The sequence below is a fragment of the Emiliania huxleyi genome (assembly GCF_000372725.1).
Source record: "Emiliania huxleyi CCMP1516 chromosome Unknown EMIHUscaffold_157, whole genome shotgun sequence".
Lineage (NCBI taxonomy): Eukaryota > Haptophyta > Isochrysidales > Noelaerhabdaceae > Emiliania > Emiliania huxleyi.
In genome coordinates this window covers 239,729-256,241 of record NW_005201014.1, presented here as the reverse complement: position 1 = coordinate 256,241, position 16,513 = coordinate 239,729, and the positions used below count along the sequence as shown (strand labels likewise).

At 64.6% G+C, this 16,513-nt stretch overlaps 4 protein-coding genes across 4 annotated transcripts; all 4 read right to left on the bottom strand.

Annotated features, from left to right (window-relative positions):
- Positions 1-1,726: 1,726 nt before the first annotated feature.
- Positions 1,727-4,043, bottom strand: EMIHUDRAFT_229675 (hypothetical protein; the record flags this gene model as incomplete). Its single annotated transcript, XM_005785892.1, has 9 exons — positions 1,727-1,747; positions 1,830-1,999; positions 2,075-2,187; positions 2,298-2,551; positions 2,576-2,682; positions 2,715-2,981; positions 3,563-3,632; positions 3,785-3,813; positions 3,995-4,043. The coding sequence occupies 9 exons, from the start codon at positions 4,041-4,043 to the stop codon at positions 1,727-1,729; spliced, it is 1,080 nt and encodes a 359-aa protein (XP_005785949.1).
- A 1,535-nt stretch (positions 4,044-5,578) lies between these two features.
- On the bottom strand, positions 5,579-6,769 carry EMIHUDRAFT_229673 (hypothetical protein; the record flags this gene model as incomplete). The annotated part of the gene is made up of 1 exon (XM_005785891.1): positions 5,579-6,769. One exon carries the CDS (start codon positions 6,767-6,769, stop codon positions 5,579-5,581), a length of 1,191 nt encoding a protein of 396 aa, XP_005785948.1.
- A 1,272-nt stretch (positions 6,770-8,041) lies between these two features.
- EMIHUDRAFT_111791 (hypothetical protein) lies at positions 8,042-8,914 on the bottom strand (the record flags this gene model as incomplete). The annotated part of the gene is made up of 1 exon (XM_005785890.1): positions 8,042-8,914. One exon carries the CDS (start codon positions 8,912-8,914, stop codon positions 8,042-8,044), a length of 873 nt encoding a protein of 290 aa, XP_005785947.1.
- A 3,962-nt stretch (positions 8,915-12,876) lies between these two features.
- Positions 12,877-16,056, bottom strand: EMIHUDRAFT_441589 (hypothetical protein). Its single transcript, XM_005785889.1, has 5 exons — positions 15,591-16,056; positions 15,203-15,312; positions 13,914-13,975; positions 13,609-13,702; positions 12,877-13,458 (listed from the first exon to the last, which is right to left on the bottom strand). Exons 1-4 carry the CDS (start codon positions 16,037-16,039, stop codon positions 13,640-13,642), a joined length of 684 nt encoding a protein of 227 aa, XP_005785946.1. The 5' UTR covers positions 16,040-16,056; the 3' UTR covers positions 12,877-13,458; positions 13,609-13,639.
- Between the last annotated feature and the right edge of the window lie 457 nt (positions 16,057-16,513).

Below are 16,513 nucleotides of genomic sequence, written 5' to 3'. Positions count from 1 at the left end.
TGCTCTAGGCCGCGAAGACACCACACACGGTCTCCCTACTCATGAGCGGCTAGCAGGAGGGTGCCAAAAATGAGGCGCGTTGTGAAACCGCAGCTGGCCCCGCCGACGGGTAGCACAGGTCATGAGTGAGGCCACGCCAGCTGCCTCGGGTGCTCTGTGTGGTCGGCCTGGACCTTGCCGCAAGCCTCGAGCAGCGGAGAAGCACTGTCCTTGAAGTCCAGACATGCTTCGCCGCCGTGGCGCAGCGCCGCAGTGCGAGCGAGCACTGCAGTGCAGTGATCGCTTGGACTGCGGCACCCATCGACTCCCTGCGCTCCGGGCACATTGGCACATGTGCCGGCGGCCTTGTGGATGGCTCGGACACGATCTGCACGACGGCGCGGCGTCGCGAGGCGGCCGTGTTGTGAAAACGAAGCTGTTGCGAAACCGAAGCCAGGACCTGTAACTCGAGGGGTTTCCTCAATCAACCGAACGCACTAGGCTGGCGAAAAAACCGGGGCGCGGGATTAGTGCGTCCCCTCGACCACGCCGCCGACCCGTCGACAAGCACGCGTGGACTGCCATCGAGAAGAAGGAGACGGAGGGCGGCGCATCCGGAGCCCGCGGGCGCGGCGTGGGCGGGCGCGGGCGCGGGCGGGCGCGCGGGAACCCCGCCAGCGGAGGCGACGCACAATGCCTCTGGCGGCTCTGCAGGCGGCGCGCGGCGCGCCCCTCGCCGGTCTCCCGCACGCTCCTGAGGGCCGAGAGGGCCGAGAGGCGGGGTTGGTGACCCGGGGGCATGGGCGGTGCGGCCCGCGCCGCGCGCGGGCGCGTGGCAGCCCGTGAGTGCCGAGATCGGGTCTGTGCCTCGACGTAGCATGGGCCCGCGGAGGCCCATCTACAGCAGCGGCGAAGTGAGCGTGTTTGTGGTGTTGGTGTGACGTCTAAGCTTGGATCTGTGACTAAAGCCGCTTACCACTGATGGATCCCCACCCGAATAACACACAGTGAGCGCCCCAGCACTTCACTACGCCCTCCGCGCGAAATCGCTAGTGGTGCTTTGTGGCAGCACATTGTGCTTTGTGGCAGCACGGGTGCGGTGCCCGAGACCGTCCGTCACCGCCGCCCTCCATCTCGCGGCGGCGTCCCTCTGATGGCGCGGGCGCCTCGCTCGCCGGCACGCCTCGCCGCTGCCCCCCCTCTCGCCGCCGCTCCGCTCGTGGCCGCCGCCTCCCCTGTCAATCCCGCCGTCCGCACCACCGCTGCCACCGCCTCGCGCCTCGCCGCCGCCGCCACCGCCCTCCCCCTCGCCGCTGAGCGGTGCTTGGCGAGCCTCTCACCGCGATCTCGTACGCCCCGATACCAGTCGCGCCTCGCATCACCCCCGATCTCGAAATCCGGTGAAAACCGCCCACCTTGTGGTATGATACCAGTCCTTTGGCCGACGTGGCACGGCGAGCGACGATGAGACATTCATGTCGAGGGACGCCGGCGACGCCGACGGGCAGCACGCACCAACGACCAAGCGGATCGCGCGGGGTAGAAGGGCATACAGCATGTGGGAGCAACTGCCAATAAATAAATAAATAAAACGGTCAAACTCTGAGACGAGATGGGATTTAGGGACATGTGTCCCCGCCCTAGCTGCACGATCCTGCCAACTGGCCATGTCACCAACGCGCGTGGCGCGAAATCCGAATAAATAGTCTCAAGTCTGGAGACACCAAACACCTTAAAACTCTCTGTGTTAGACGGCGGCGTCGTTTTTCTTCTCTCTATCTAGATACCTCCACCCCTAAGGGCGCCGACGACTATCTCAACAGGGACTGCAGGCCCGGCGGCAATCCGACCGGTGTGCCTCGAAAGCCGGTCCACAAAGCCTTGCCCACCCCCACGGCATCGGTAAAGTCGGTGGCGTTGAGGTGTGACCAAGAGAAGACCGCGTCCGTGATCCTGGCACCGCGGAACGAGCTCCCATCGACATGGGCGTGTCGGAAGTCGGCGTTCGGAAGGATAGCGCCTATTCGGGGTATATTTGGGGCGCTGCTTCGTGCGTGCAAACGTGCGACGGTCGCAGTGCCGACAGGAAAGGGACCCGAGAAGTCCACGCCGCGAGCGTTAGCTTCCACGAGCAGAGCTCCGGGCAGAAAGGCGTCTTGGAAGGACGAGTTGGAGATGGTGATGCGAGTGAGGTTGGCGGGGCCGTTCCTACAGCGGTCGGCAAGGCACCCCCCCGCGTCAGGTCGTGTCGGCGGCTCGGCCCTAGAGCGCAGCATCCGGTGGCGGCGCGCATGTTGATCCCTTTGAGGGAGGTGGACAGGAGCAGCGCCCCCTGCATGCGCACGTCGACGAAGCGCGCGCCGGAGAGGTCGGCCCGCTCGATGCGCGCGCCCTGCAGCCCGGTGTCCTCCATCGCCACTGCGTGCAACTCGGTGCCGACCCACGAGGTGTTGGGCAGCTCGTTGTCGGTGACCTGCGCGTCGCGCAAGTCGGCGCCGTCGAAGATGGCCCGCGCCCCTTCAGAAATGTGCTTGATGGTGACACGGGCCATCCGCGCGCGGCTGAAGTCGGCCTACGCACATCAAACTCATCTCACCATTGTCGCGACCGCTCTCTCCGACTTCAAGCCGCGCGAGTGAACATCGGTGAAGACGGCCGCTGTGAAGTCAGCCTCGAGAAGCTCCGCGCCGGTGAAGTCAGCGCCTACCGCGTGCCACAACCCGCGACACGCTCACCGTTGTCGCGCTCGCTGCCGCCCTCACAGCGCCCGAGAGGCCGTCTGGCGCCTTGCAGGTTCGCGCGCGCCAACTGGACCTTCGCCAGCCGCGCGCCGCGCAGGCTCGCCCCGGCCAAGTTGGTGTCGTACATGGTGCTGCCGCGCAAGTCGGCGCCGTCCAAGTTGGCACCGCGCATGTCGACGCCGTCGAAAGCGGAGGAGAGCAGGTTGTGGTAGCGCAGGTCGACGCGGCGCATGTGCCGCGCTACCCCCGCCGCCGACGTGCCTGTGCAGGGCACAAAGTTGGAGCCCTCTCCTTGCGCGTAGGCGAGGCAGTCGTTCGGCGGCGGCGAGGGCGGGGCGGAGGGCAGAGGCGAGGGAGGTGGCGAGGGAGGCGGCGACGGCGGCGGCGGCAAGGGCGGAAGGGAGGGCGGCGGCGGCGGCGGCGGCGGCGAGGGCGGAGGAAGGGGAGGTCTGCTCGGCGGCGGCGGCGTGGGCGGCGGCGGCGGCGGCGAGGGGGGCGGCGGCGAGGGCGGCGGCGGCGACGGAGGTGGTGGCGAGGGCGGCGGAGGCGACGGCGGAGGCGGCGAGGGCGGCGGCGAGGGCGGCGGCGGCGACGGAGGTGGTGGCGACGGCGGCGGAGGCGACGGCGGAGGCGGCGAGGGCGGCGGCGGGCTCGGCGAGGGCGGCGACTCTGGCGACGGCGGAGGCAGCGGGAGAGGCGGCGCTGGGGCGAGAGGCGTGGCGGCGGCGTGACGTGTCGGGGAGGCTCGGAAGCCTATACTCACACGTGAGGGGCGCGGTTTCGACGGCTCGTCTCGCCTTTTGGCGCCGCCTCCTCCCCGAAGGGGTGTGTGGTGTGGACACCGGCCGGCGTCAGGCCCGGCTTGATGCGGCACGACGTGGACCCGATCGGCATGATGGAGTAGATAGGCGCCTGTGCCACAGCTTACGGAGGGCGTAAAAGGAGACGCTGTTTACAAGCGCGAGTGGAAGTCGTGTGGGCGGGCGCCTATTCCCACGAGACTAGGCGCGTGAAGAGACGCCGTTGCGGCCATGCGGCGCAAAGGGTAGGCGGTGAAGGCGGACGTTGTGGAGCTCGCACTTCTGCATGCGGCCTGTGGGGGAAGGAGGCAGGGGCAGGGGCAGGGGCAGGACACGCTGTCGGCATGTCTGCTGTCTCTGCAGTGCTGTCTCTCTGTCGTCTGTTCGTCTGTCTGTCTATGTTTGCGTGCTCCAGGGGTCTGTCTATGTTTGCGTGCTCCAGGGCGCGGTCTCGCGAGCGCTGCCTGCAAAGACATAGCCGATCGCCACACAGGCCGGCGACGCGGCGCACAGCTGTTGGCATTGGTACTCTCCCACCGTCCAAATCTCGTCGAAGCTGCCCGTGTTGCCGCCTGAGCGACCAGGGCAGGCGAAGGTGATCGCGTCAACACAACTGCCTCGCACTGGGCACGGGACTGGCGCGCGAGCCTTGCACGCGGCAGGCCCCTCGCCGCCCGCCCGAAAGGGGCCACAGCCGGGACGGAGGCGGCGGAGGCGGCGGCGGCCGGGGGGGGGAGCGGGGCGGCGGCGGCGCTTTGGAGAAATGGCTCGTGAAAGGCCGCAGCCACCACGGAAGAGGAACCATCTGAAATCGCGAGGAGCGAGCGTGCCACAGTTGCCGATGCGGACACAGGTGAAAAAAAAAATCTTTTGATTTGTTGCTAATAAAAACCTATGCGCCCCGACCTATGCGCTCCAGCGCTGCTGGCCCACGGCGTGGGCATCACGCGGCTCAGCGCGCCGACCCGCCTGCCTTCGCCGCCGGGCGGCGAGCGCGCCGTCAGCGTGCCGACGGGGGTTTTATCCCGAGGCATGGCGGCGTGGTCTAGAACCCCTGCGTGCGGGTCGAGGTCTCGTCTCGGGTTGGTTGCGCCATGGTAGTCGGTTGGGTGTGTTGGGGAGGGGGGGGGGGTGCGCCTGTCCTCTCTCACATAAGGTCCGCTCGATCAAGACCCTGGGCACCGCCGACGCGGACGTGCTGCGCCTGGAGCAGCAGAGCATCTTCAACGTCTCGAACCTCCTCGAGAAGGCGAAGGCCGCGCGGGAGCGGCGCGAGGCGGCGGGCATCTCGGACAGCGTCGAGGTGCGGCAGGACCGCGAGGCCCCCCCCTTCGACACGCGCCTCGTGGGCAAGTGGCTGGAGGTGTGCTGGCCATACAAGGAGGACGGTAGGACGGTCAAGATCTGGGCCACCGGCCGGGTGAAGCGCGTCGCGGACGGCCTTACCGACAAGAGGAGCCCGCGCGCACGCAAGATCCTCCCGGCCGGCATGCTGCTCTGGGCTTGGGACGCCGACCCCGAGTACGACGAGCCGGCGGGGGAGAGATGGATCGCCTTTCTTCCCGAGAAGTGGAACAAGCCCGTCTCGTATGGGTGGCGGCTCGATCCCCGCGAGCTGGGCGCCACCGGCCCGCCCCGCACGCCGCTCATTGAAGAGGAGGAGGAGGAGGAGGCGCCGGCCGCCGCGCGCGCGCCGGTGACCGAAATTTGTCTGTCTTGAGACGGGCGTGGGCCCTCGTGTGGTCGGTCCCTGGATGCAAGGGGCATAGCTGTAGACTCCCCATAGTGTCCACAGTCAGTGCTGAGCTTGCCGTGCTTGAGTGCGACTTTCAAAATTTACCATTTCCCCCACTTATATCTATCTGAACGTACTCCTCGAGATCTCTCCAAATCTGCCCTCTGTTAGACCGGGTTAGATCGGGAAGTCGGTGCTAATAGAGACTAATAGAGCCGGGGCCCCGTTTCCGCACTGCTGCGCGGCGCACGGTGCCTCCGGGGGCCCCCGAGCCCCCCAAGAGGCACCGACGTAGCTGCAAGCGCCACACTAAACACACGACCTCACAGGACGAGCCGCCCTTGCGCGTCGCGCGGCTCGGGGAAGATGTGCGGCGCCGCGCCGCGCCGCTTCGTCTCCGGATTGTCCTCGCTGGTGGCCCAGTTCCTGCCCGCGATCGTCTGCGCCTGCCCGATGCCCATCCCCGGGTTGGCCTGCCGCAGGCGCGCAATCTCAGCGCGCATAAAGAGGCCGAGCGCGGAGGGCGCCACCGCCTCGCGCGGCTTGTCGGGTTGCTTTCGCTTGGAGCGGCCGGCCGGCGCGCCGAGCTCCGGCCTGGTCGGGTCGTCGGCCGGCTTTGGGCGGCGCTTGTGCATGGGCTCGAGCACGTCGATGGCAAGGCACACGTCCGCCGCGCGCGCCTTGCAAAAGCGCAGCTCATACACGCCCTTGCGGTGCACCTTGACGACCCGTGCCATCCAGCCGCGCCCATCCTCCTCTTTGCATGTCTCGTCGGGCCAGACGGAGTGCGGGATGAGCACTTTCCGACCCACGTCGGCGGAGGTGCCGGTGAGCGGCTGCGGCGGGCGGGTGCGGCTTTTGCGCGCTGGCTTGGGCGCGTCGTCGGCGGGCGGCGCCGCAGCCGGCTCAGCCACCGACGGCTCCTTGGTGGATTTGACCTTTGGCTTCGGGTCATTGACCGACGCGGTCGATTGCTTGCCCCGGCAGCCGTCGTATTTCAGCTTCAGCACATCGACGCTTAGGTGCTCGTCCGCCGCCACCGTATTCAGAAAGCGGACCGTGCAGCGGCGCTGCTTGGCCTCTCGAATCACCGCCAGCCAACCCTGCCCGCGCTGCTCGGTGCACGGCTCGTTTGGCCACAACGCGCGCGGCACAAGCACGATGCGGCCCACGTCAGCCATCGTGCCCGAGAGCTCGGGGGGCGCGCGTTGTGGCCAGCCAGACCGGCCAGACCGCCCGCCGTCCCAGCGCTTGCCGTCGCTCCGTAGCCAGCCAGACCGGCCAGACCGGCCAGACCGGCCAGAGCGGCCAGCCTTTTTCGCGCGCTTCTTTTCCTTGCTTGCCTCCCCGTCCTTTTGGACCGCGCCGGTGAGCAGCAGCGCCAGGCTCTCGGCTGCTGCGTTGACCAAGGACTCAGGGACTCGCAGTGGCTGCGTGCGCACCCGCTTTGGCGAGGGCTCAGAGATTGCCTCTGCAGCGTCGGCTGCGTCTGCGAGAGCGAGCAGTTCCTGCATGTGCCCGCTCAACGCAAACGCTGGATACTGTACCGTACCAAAGTGTGAACAGGTGTGAGCAGCAGCTCCTGAGCACGGCGCCGCAGGCGCCTGTTGATAGGTCCAGGTGATAGCCCTGGATGGGCAATGCATACGCCTCACTGGGCCTCAGATCGCCCGACCGCGTCCCGGTGCTCTGTGGTCGGATTTGTGACGCCGCCGCACCGCGCCGCGGCCGGGGGCCCTCCGGAGGCCGAGGATGGCCGTGGCGGACCGGGACGAGCTCTGGGAGGTTCAGTGTCAGTGAGTATATTGTAGAGACAGACCATGTGCACAATATCTCTCACTTTAGCTAAGCCTGGGGAGGCGATGCCGGGGCCGTACAGCAGCTTGATGGTGCTTCGCCGGCGTGCGTCCCGGAGCGGTGCCGGACGGGCGGTCCGTGGGAGGAAAACTCAGGACACCGCCGACGCCGCTCTGATTCGACTTTTTACTTCAAACAAAGACAGTCGCACGCGCCGCAGCGCGGCGCGTGCGACTGTCAGGAGCGGATCCGTCAGTTAGTCGTGTTCACGCCGGGATCGTGTCCTGACCAACCTGGGCAGACTTTCGTACGGCACAGTAGCGAAACCAGCTTTTTTCTTTTTATTTGAGCCCTCTTTGTTTCTGTGAGTCGCTCGTGCGTGCCGTCATCATCTGTCCAGCGTCCACCCATACCGCGTTGGTGTCCAGTCCGAGCCTGGCTGTCCTTCACCTTCCTACATACATAGCACTCTGTGGGAGACACCTTCCAGGGCGAGAGGGTGGCCCGAGCACGAAAGCCGGGAAAGGGCCCGCCCTCGGTCTTGCTCTACATGGTAACGGATAAGAAGAGAAACACCCCCGGGATATGCACCGGGACACGCTGTGGTTCAGACGCTTCCTACCTAACCTAACCTCTGAGACGCGAGAGACCCGGACCCCGTGGGCCGTGCGCGGAGAGAGTCACCAGTCCTGCACCACCACCAGTCAGACGCGAGAGACGGGCCCCACATGGACATGCACTGACCAAAGAAAAAAGCGAATTCTCTCCCGCGGGCTTGCATGGGTCGTCGTCGCGCCCAGACCGGGCCCGCAGCGAAGTGCGCGCGCCCACGTGGTCTCGTGTGGAGATCCTCGCGGGGCGAGGCCGAGGGCCCCGGGCGAGGCGGGAGCAGGGTTTCACATCTCCCACTTGAGATATGCCAAGAGCGGCGCAAGAATGAGTCGACAGTTAGCACGTCGGCTCGTACCCTCTTCTCATATACTCCTCAACTAGCACGCCTCCTCTGGCCCCGCCGGCGCCGGCGCCGCGCACCCGCAAGCGCTTGTGATGCGCCCGAGACAGGTATCCAGCGCGGCGGCGAGCGCGTCGTACGCGCCCGCCTCGCCCAAGCTCCGCACGACCTGCTCGTTGAGCCCGCCCGGCGTCTGCTCTTCGACCAGCGCTCGGAAGGTGCTCGGGCCCGCGTCGGCAGAGCCGTGCGTGACGCAGTGGTAGACGGCGCCCGTCCAGGCGGCCGCGGTCTCCGGCGGCACGCCCTGCGCCTCGAGCCAGCCCTGCGTGGTGCGCTGCTGCGCGTAGAGCTGGCCCATGAGGGCCGTGACGGGCATCAGCTTGAGAAGGGTCTCCTCGGCCTCCACCGCCACGGCAGTGCCGAGCGACTCGAAGAGCGGAGTGACCACAGGATGGGGCGGGCACATGACGGTCGCCCCTCGGTGCTGCGCGACCGGAGGCAGAGGTATGGCGCGCATCACTTTGCCCGCAGGGCTGCAGCATTCCCGCAGCAGCGCGAGCGGAGCGGTGGACACGAGCGACACGACGGTGTGCCTCGGCTCGAAGCGGAGCTCACGGCACACCGCCTCGAGCTGGGCAGGCAGGACGCCGAGAAATATGATGTCGCTCCGGTCCAGCACCTGCTGGTTGTCCGCTGCGACCGTCGCCGCCTCGAAGTCCTCCGACAAGGACGCGGCCTTGGCGGCGCCGCGAGGGGACAGCACGACCGCCTCCGGCGGCACTTCGAGCGTGCAGAGCCCGCGCACGAGCGCCTCATTCATCACGCCAACACCGACAAAGCCCAGAGTCGTGCCCGACGTTACGGCCGCCGAGCACACTAGAATGGTCGACAGCAGCGATGGTGGCAGCATTTGTCGACAGCACTAAATTTTGGTACGACGCGCGCCTCCAAGCTGGTGAACGCGATCGTCCTTCGCTGTCACGGCCTTTGATTGAGAAGAAATTTTACAGGCCAACTCCCTCGCACAACACTGGGCTAAAATCCCTGTGTTTTCACGGCCTTGTGAATTTGAGCTGAGCACAGTTTGCCTCTCGCACCCCGTCTGTTTTCCTTTCCTTTTTTCTCTACAGCACCCTCTTCTATTTTCCCGGGAAAACTCCGTGGAAATCGTCAAATTTTGGGGGGCTCTGAGCCGAGTCTGAGGCTGGTTTGGGCCCAAAATCAGCCAAATTTTAGGCCAAATCGGCAAAATGCCGGGAATTTTGTGGAGAACCCGTGCATACCTGGAATTTACCCTGCGACCGCCTGGGTATTTTGTCGATTTCCTCAATTTTGCCTCAGATTTTGCCCCAGACCAGCTCTCAGACTCAGGGAAAACAGCGAGTTTCCAGAATGGAGCACCAAACACCCTCTGTTTTCCCTGGAAATTTCCGGAAACGCAAAGTGCTGGGGATCCTCTGTTTTCCTTTTTGTTTTCCGGAAAACTGTGCTCAGCCCAACTTGTGATTGAGAAGAATTTTACAGCAAAACTCCCTCGCACAACACTGGGCACGGGACTGGCAGATTGAGAAGATTGAGAAGAATTTTACAACTAAACTCCCTCGCACAACACTGAAGAAAATACCTGAGATGATGGCGCTGTGCGCTGGCTGGTCTATGAGAGGTTGAGGTTGCGACGTGCGAGCCCTGGATGGAAGCCCTGCCTGGGGATGGGTGGGGGGAGACTACCCGCGGGCCTAGCTAGAAGGCCCGCGCGCAGGGGGGTGGGTGGGACATTGAGACCGGTCATGAATGAGTGCGCGACACGCACGCATGTTGCGAGCACCGTTGTTGCAAAACAAAACAAACGTTGTTGATGTTTTGCGCGTCGCCACAGACGGCGGCGCGCGAGAGCTGTTGCGAGCGGTGCTGGGCGAAGCCCCGGGCGCTGCCGGAGGCTGTTGCCGTAGTCGGTGCGGTCGACGGCGCTCGGGCTGCCAACCTCTTTGGCGAAGTTGAAGATGATTCTCTTCACAGACCCTTGGTATTGAGAAGAAAATACGCGTAAGGCGCTGTGCGCTGGTCCATGAGAGGTTGAGGTGCGAGCCCTCTGGAGGCCCTGGGGATGGGGGAGACTCTTCACAGAAACGCACAACCCCGGGCCCCGAAATCGCACAGTGACAGTCACTCAGTCAGACATGCAACACGGGGTCCCAGCCAGGGAGGGAAGGCAACAGGGCTGGTGGATTAACATTAACACACCTCAGGGGCAGCTCTGACTACAGATCGTGTCAACACTTGGCGCAAAGGTCGGTGTTAACACAGTTGAACGGCAGTCCCAAAACAAGCGTTAACACAGCCGTTAACACGGTGTTGACACACCCTCCGGGTAAAACCCGGGTATACCTGCAAAAACCCGGGTATACTCGAGAAATACCTGGGTCCGCGTCAATGCCGCGCGCGCCCTACTCCCAGGGCCCCTGCGCCAACTGCGGCGCGCACCGCCTGCTCAAGTACGCGCACCGCACCATGTGCGCTCGCACCACGTGCGCACGCTACAAGTGCTAAAGGCAGCATCGGCGCTGCGCCAGGCACGGCTTGCAGGTGGCGGTGCGGACGATGCGGTCGTGCCGACATCAAGCGCCACCCTGGCCCGGGGGCTCCACAGGCGAGTCGACCCGCTGGCGTTGTACGCCTCGAGGCAGGGCTTGCCAGAAGTACTCGCCTTCTTCTGGCATCCACACCATATCGCACACCACCCACGAATGCACCGGCAGTTTGCATTGCTTGCAGCTGTGTGCCGCTGCATTCTGGTGCTCGAAGACCAGCTTGCATGCAGCACAAGCAAACGGCCCATCGTGTTGCCGTTCATCGCGCTGCGGCCAGTCTCAGCACCGCCCAGCGAGCGCGTGGGCGTGTGCCGTGCGTGGCCGGCGTGACAACTCTGGACTCTGGTACTCGAGTAGCGCTCCTTCAAATAATTCGCGCCAGCCACTCGCCCGCATCTACGGAGCGTGTCAACACCTCCCGAGTGGCGGTGTTAACACGTTTGAACACCTCTTAACGTTAATCCACCAGCCCTGGAAGGCAAGCAAAACCTTATCGCGCGCGCTAGACCCGACTCGGAGGCCGCACCGGTTCCTGTTTATTCACAGGACGCCTCGAGGAGGGAATTGGCGTCGCCTCATGAATAAACGAGTATTTTATCCCGTACCATGCGGAATCGACCCTATCCAGTGCTCAAGTGTGCTCAAGTGTATATACAGGGGTCGATTTGGGGGGCAGGCCGCCCTGTCCAGAGGCAGAGGTGACTTTGGATTCTGGGATCTTGCGATCGAGTCTATGCAGCCCTCGGCCACCCACGCTCTCCTTCCTCCTGCCTGTGGCTGATAAGCATTCGCAGACCAGGCGATGGTAGGAGGTGGCGGTATCACGGACGGAGAACATGGGAATACCCGCCACGCTCGAGGGGGGCACGATACGCACCGACACCCTTCACGAACCGAAAGGCCATGCCCGGGAGGGACACGGTAATCCGGCACGTGTTGGGCGCTCCATTCCGTTTCATTGGCAGAGCTAGGTCGGCTCAGAGGGCCCCGTCGTCCACTTCCCTCCCACTTTGGCGCGTGATATGAAGAGATGCCACCCCAGGCCGGCCAGCGGACAAGGGGGGAGGGCGAGGGTGGTGGGTGGGCGGAGTGCATGGGCGCCGCAAGCGGGAGGGAGCGGGCGGGGTGGAACGCACAGAGGGGGGATGGCGAAGGCGCAGTTGAACAGCAACCTTTTTTGCGGGAGCTCCACAAACCAGGGTGCACAAGCACCCCCAGCCTGCCTAGGCCCACTTAGACGCCGACCCCGCCGCTGAGTAGGCGGTGGCCTCGAGGCTCAGAACACTGAGAGACTACTACACCCCCTCTATCGAACCAGGGGGTGGGTCTGGGTGGTGGGTGGGGGGGTGCGCGGGCCGCGCCCCGCGGCGCTGCGGGGTGATGTGATCTCGACTCGACACTCGTGAGTCGTGTATCAGCTATCACGAACGTATGTGGGGTCGTGGTTCTGGTTGTAGGTTGAAGGTTCGAAAAACGATAAATACCGTGTCGCTCCCCAAAGGCTAGTTCCATTTCACTCTGACACGCTAATCTTGAAAACGTCCAACGGAGCTCCGTGTTGCTCCCAGCGCCCTCCCCCGCGCTTCCTGCGGCCCTAGCCGATGGTACTAGCATGGGAGGTCATCTGGCTACCGCGAGAGCGACCCAACTCGTCGACATCGTCCGATGATGGTGCCTCAAAGTCAGCCTTCGGAGGCTATCGTGGGGTCGAGCCGGCAGTAGCCGTGACATGTGGTTCCACCACCCCTCGTAGTCTTTGCATCTGACCGCCACCGTTCCCAGGCTGCCTAATGGGATGGAAAGGAAGGCTCGGCGAGCGTATAGAAGCGTGCTCGACCTCGTCGTGGCAACCTGCACGGCATCGCTGGCAGGCGCGATGAGCGTCGTGCCACCTGACCCGAGACGGGTCGCAGGCGTCGTACCGAGCGCGTCGAGACCGTGTCCTGATGTGATCTGCACGGGTGAGTCACGTCGGCGTCAAAGGAGCGACGTGCGACCTGTCAGAGCTTGATCTCCGATCTCAGCGGCGGCGAGTCGTCTCCGGCGCGCGACAAAGGTACATCCCCAGGACGCGCAGAGGCAGCTGCGACCCCGCTGAGTGGACGGTAACGCACCGCGCCACCTGCTGTGCGTTACCGTCTCCTCGGCGGGGTCGCAGCTGCCTCTGGAAGGCACCGAGATGTACCTTTTTCGCGCAATGGTCAAAATCAAGGTTTTGTAACGCGAGCTGTGCCACAGTGAAATGGAACTAGCCAAAAGGTAGCATGCATAAAGAATCCACTGTATAAACGAGATTGATTTTCACAAGTACATGATACATGTGATATAATGAAAGTCATGCGACCTAGCATGGGCCTACGGCTCTAGAGCTTCGGATGCGATGCGAGCGCAGGCGGCAACCGAGGAGCGCTAGTCGCGTCTCGGATGGTGCACCCCGCCCGAGCACGCACGAGCAATCCGACATGCGACACAGACTGACACATACACTGACATGGATGCCCCCCCGGCCACCCTTCTCTATACGCGGCGGCGAGCAGAAGACGTCAGAAGAGGCGTGGACAGCACCGTGCATGCAAGAACCCACCAAAGTCTGTCGGCAGCAAGGAGGCCTGCGCTCCACCACCGCCGCCGCACACATCATGCAGAGACCCAGACCACCCCCGCATGCTACCTCGCGCTGCGCGCCTCAGGGGCACGACCACAGCGGCCAGACCCCCCCCCTCCCCCTCCCGGGCTCCGCGGACGAAGCCGGCTAGCCATCCGCCCTGCCCCAGCTCGCGCCCGAGGCACATCGGCTGCGGCTCGCACGCTCCGTGCCTCCGGCGCCGGACCGGTCTGGTCCTCCTCCACAAATCATTCCGCGATCCTAAGGGAGGGGAAGGGAAGGCCCGCCGTCTCCACACACACAAGGTGGCGGGGCAAGGCGCCAGGCTAGCCCTTACGACTCCACGTCCTGAGATGGGAGATCGGCATTCCGAGTGCAAGGCCCGGTGGGTGTGCGCGCGGGTGAGCAGACCTGCCGCCGAGCACCTGCCGCCGAGCCGTCCTCAGAAGCCGCCGACGACGCGCGTGAAGTCGGCCGTGAGGACGAGGCTGCTGCTCCGCGCCACCTGCGCCGCCGCGATCTCGTGGTGAGCTCGGCCCGAGCTGGGCTGAGCCTCGGCAGAGCTGGGCCAGATCTCGGCTCTGTCTGGATCTCGGCTAGATCTCGGCTGGGTCTCGGGTAGAAACCGGCTCGATCTGGGCCAGGCTCGGCTAAGATCGCGACCGGATTGGGCTCGATCTCGGCTCGATCTCGGCTCGATCTCGGCTCGATCTCTCCTGGGGACTGGAAGGGGTCGCCGCGCAGGTGGAGAGGGTGGACGGGTCCGCATCCCTCGAGCCTACGCCGCGAGTGCGGGATGTCAGGGAGACTGCGTAGCCCTTCCTGGTGGCGCGCGATCCCGTAACTGCTCCGCATCACGCGCCAATGCGCCCTCACCGAAGGTGCAATGGGGGAGTGAGGTGGAGCCGAAGAGACACTAGTGCGTGCGCCAGAGGCAGCGGCACGGGGCCGTGCAGTGTGCCCGAAGCCTCGCGTGGATCCAATGGCTGCGAGTACAGCCGGATACGTGTCCTCCCGAATGGTTGGGGCTTGTACCCCCACCTAGGCCTCTGAGGCGTGGCGAGATGCGGGGAGGTGTGGGGAGATGTGGACTGGGCTCCGCATCTAGGCCTTGAGATGTGCGGAGATATGCGGAGATGTGGGGAGATGTGGACCTGGGCTCCGCATCTAGGCCTTGAGATGTGCGGAGATATGCGGAGATGTGGGGAGATGTGGACCTGGGCTCCGCATCTAGGCCTTGAGATATGCGGAGATATGCGGAGATGTGGGGAGATGTGGACTGGGCTCCGCATCTAGGCCTTGAGATATGCGGAGATGTGCGGAGATGTGGGGAGATGTGGACTGGGCTCCGCATCTAGGCCTTGAGATGTGGGGAGATATGCGGAGATGTGGGGAGATGTGGACCTGGGCTCCGCATCTAGGCCTTGAGATGTGGGGAGATATGCGGAGATGTGGGGAGATGTGGACCTGGGCTCCGCATCTAGGCCTTGAGATGTGGGGAGATATGCGGAGATGTGGGGAGATGTGGACCTGGGCTCCGCATCTAGGCCTTGAGATGTGCGGAGATATGCGGAGATGCGGGGAGATGTGGACCTGGGCTCCGCATCTAGGCCTTGAGATATGCGGAGATATGCGGAGATGTGGGGAGATGTGGACTGGGCTCCGCATCTAGGCCTTGAGATGTGGGGAGATATGCGGAGATGTGGGGAGATGTGGACCTGGGCTCCGCATCTAGGCCTTGAGATGTGCGGAGATATGCGGAGATGTGGGGAGATGTGGACCTGGGCTCCGCATCTAGGCCTTGAGATATGAGATGTGCGGAGATATGCGGAGATGTGGGGAGATGTGGACCTGGGCTCCGCATCTAGGCCTTGAGATGTGGGGAGATATGCGGAGATGTGGGGAGATGTGGACCTGGGCTCCGCATCTAGGCCTTGAGATGTGCGGAGATATGCGGAGATGTGGGGAGATGTGGACTGGGCTCCGCATCTAGGGCCTTCGGTTCCGTCCCTCTTCAGGGTCTCGTCGGCGAGCAGCGACTCCTGCCGCCCGTAGAACTGCCGGCCCGCCGCCTCGCCCAGCTCCGCCGAGGGCGACGCGTCGATCAGAGTCGGCCTGCCGGTGGCGGTAGGCGGGTGGTGTGCGGTCGGGGGACGGGGTCGGCGCTGGGTGGGGCTAGGGGCTGGGGTTAGGGTTGGGGCTTGGGGTAGGGTTGGGGACAGGGTTGGGACAGGGCTTCGCCAGCGCGCATGCGCGGGCCAGTAAAACCACCGTGCGGCGATCGAACGGCGGCGCGCGGTGTGTTCGCGGTGTGTTGCGCGCGCGCGCGTGTGAAGCGTGTGAAGCGTGTGCCCACGCAGTGCACGGTTTTGTTGTCGCAGTGCGGTGCTCGCATTTTGGCGAGCGGCAAAGTCTTCGAATTCTTGCGCGGCCGCATGACGACGTCGTCGCCGCCCGCGCCGCCGCCGTCGTCGCCGTCCGCGCTTCCGCTCCCTCTGCTCACAGTGCTGCTGCCGCTGCCCACGCGCCCGATCGAGCTGCCGCTGCCGTCGCCGCTGCCGTCGCTGCTGCCATCGTTGCCGCTGGCGCTTCCGCCGCCGTAGGGCGGCGATGCGGGCGGCGCGGCGTACTCTGTGTCCGCGTGCCCAAGACCCAGCTCCAGCTCGCAAAGGCCGCCGCTGAGTCCAGAACGCGCCAGCGGTAGCCCCTGCAGTGACGCTGTGAACTGTGGGTTTACGAGAGGGTGGGAGAGGCGGCGCTTGTTGACACGCGAGCCGAGGCGGCCGTCCGTCGTCCGTCGCGAATCCCACACCGCGCGGCCAGCCAGGTCAGACCTTCGCATTGCTCAGATCTTCCAGCCAAACCCCCTTGAGCTCCGAGCTCCGGGTTTGGGGGTGTGAGTTCCCGTGACACGATGGAAGCAACGCCGATGTTCCATGGACATGGTTACAGAGAAGAGAGAGAGAGAGAGAGAGAGAGAGAGAGAGAGAGAGAGAGAGAGAGAGAGAGAGAGAGAGAGAGAGAGAGAGAGAGAGAGAGAGAGAGAGAGAGAGAGAGAGAGAGAGAGAGAGAGAGAGAGCGAGAGCGAGAGAGCGAGAGAGGAGAGAGACAGAGAGAGAGACACACACATCAGAAGAAAGAGGTGTATATCAGTATATGAGAGAGAGAAGGCGCCAAAAGCGGATCCGATAAGCCAACGGACAAGCAAGCTGTGCGTCCTATTTTGCGGCCCTCTCTCTCCACATCAGACGGCGTGACGCTCACACGCTCGATGGGGGCGCCAAGAAGTTTCTCGCATCGCTTCCCCTGGCGGTGA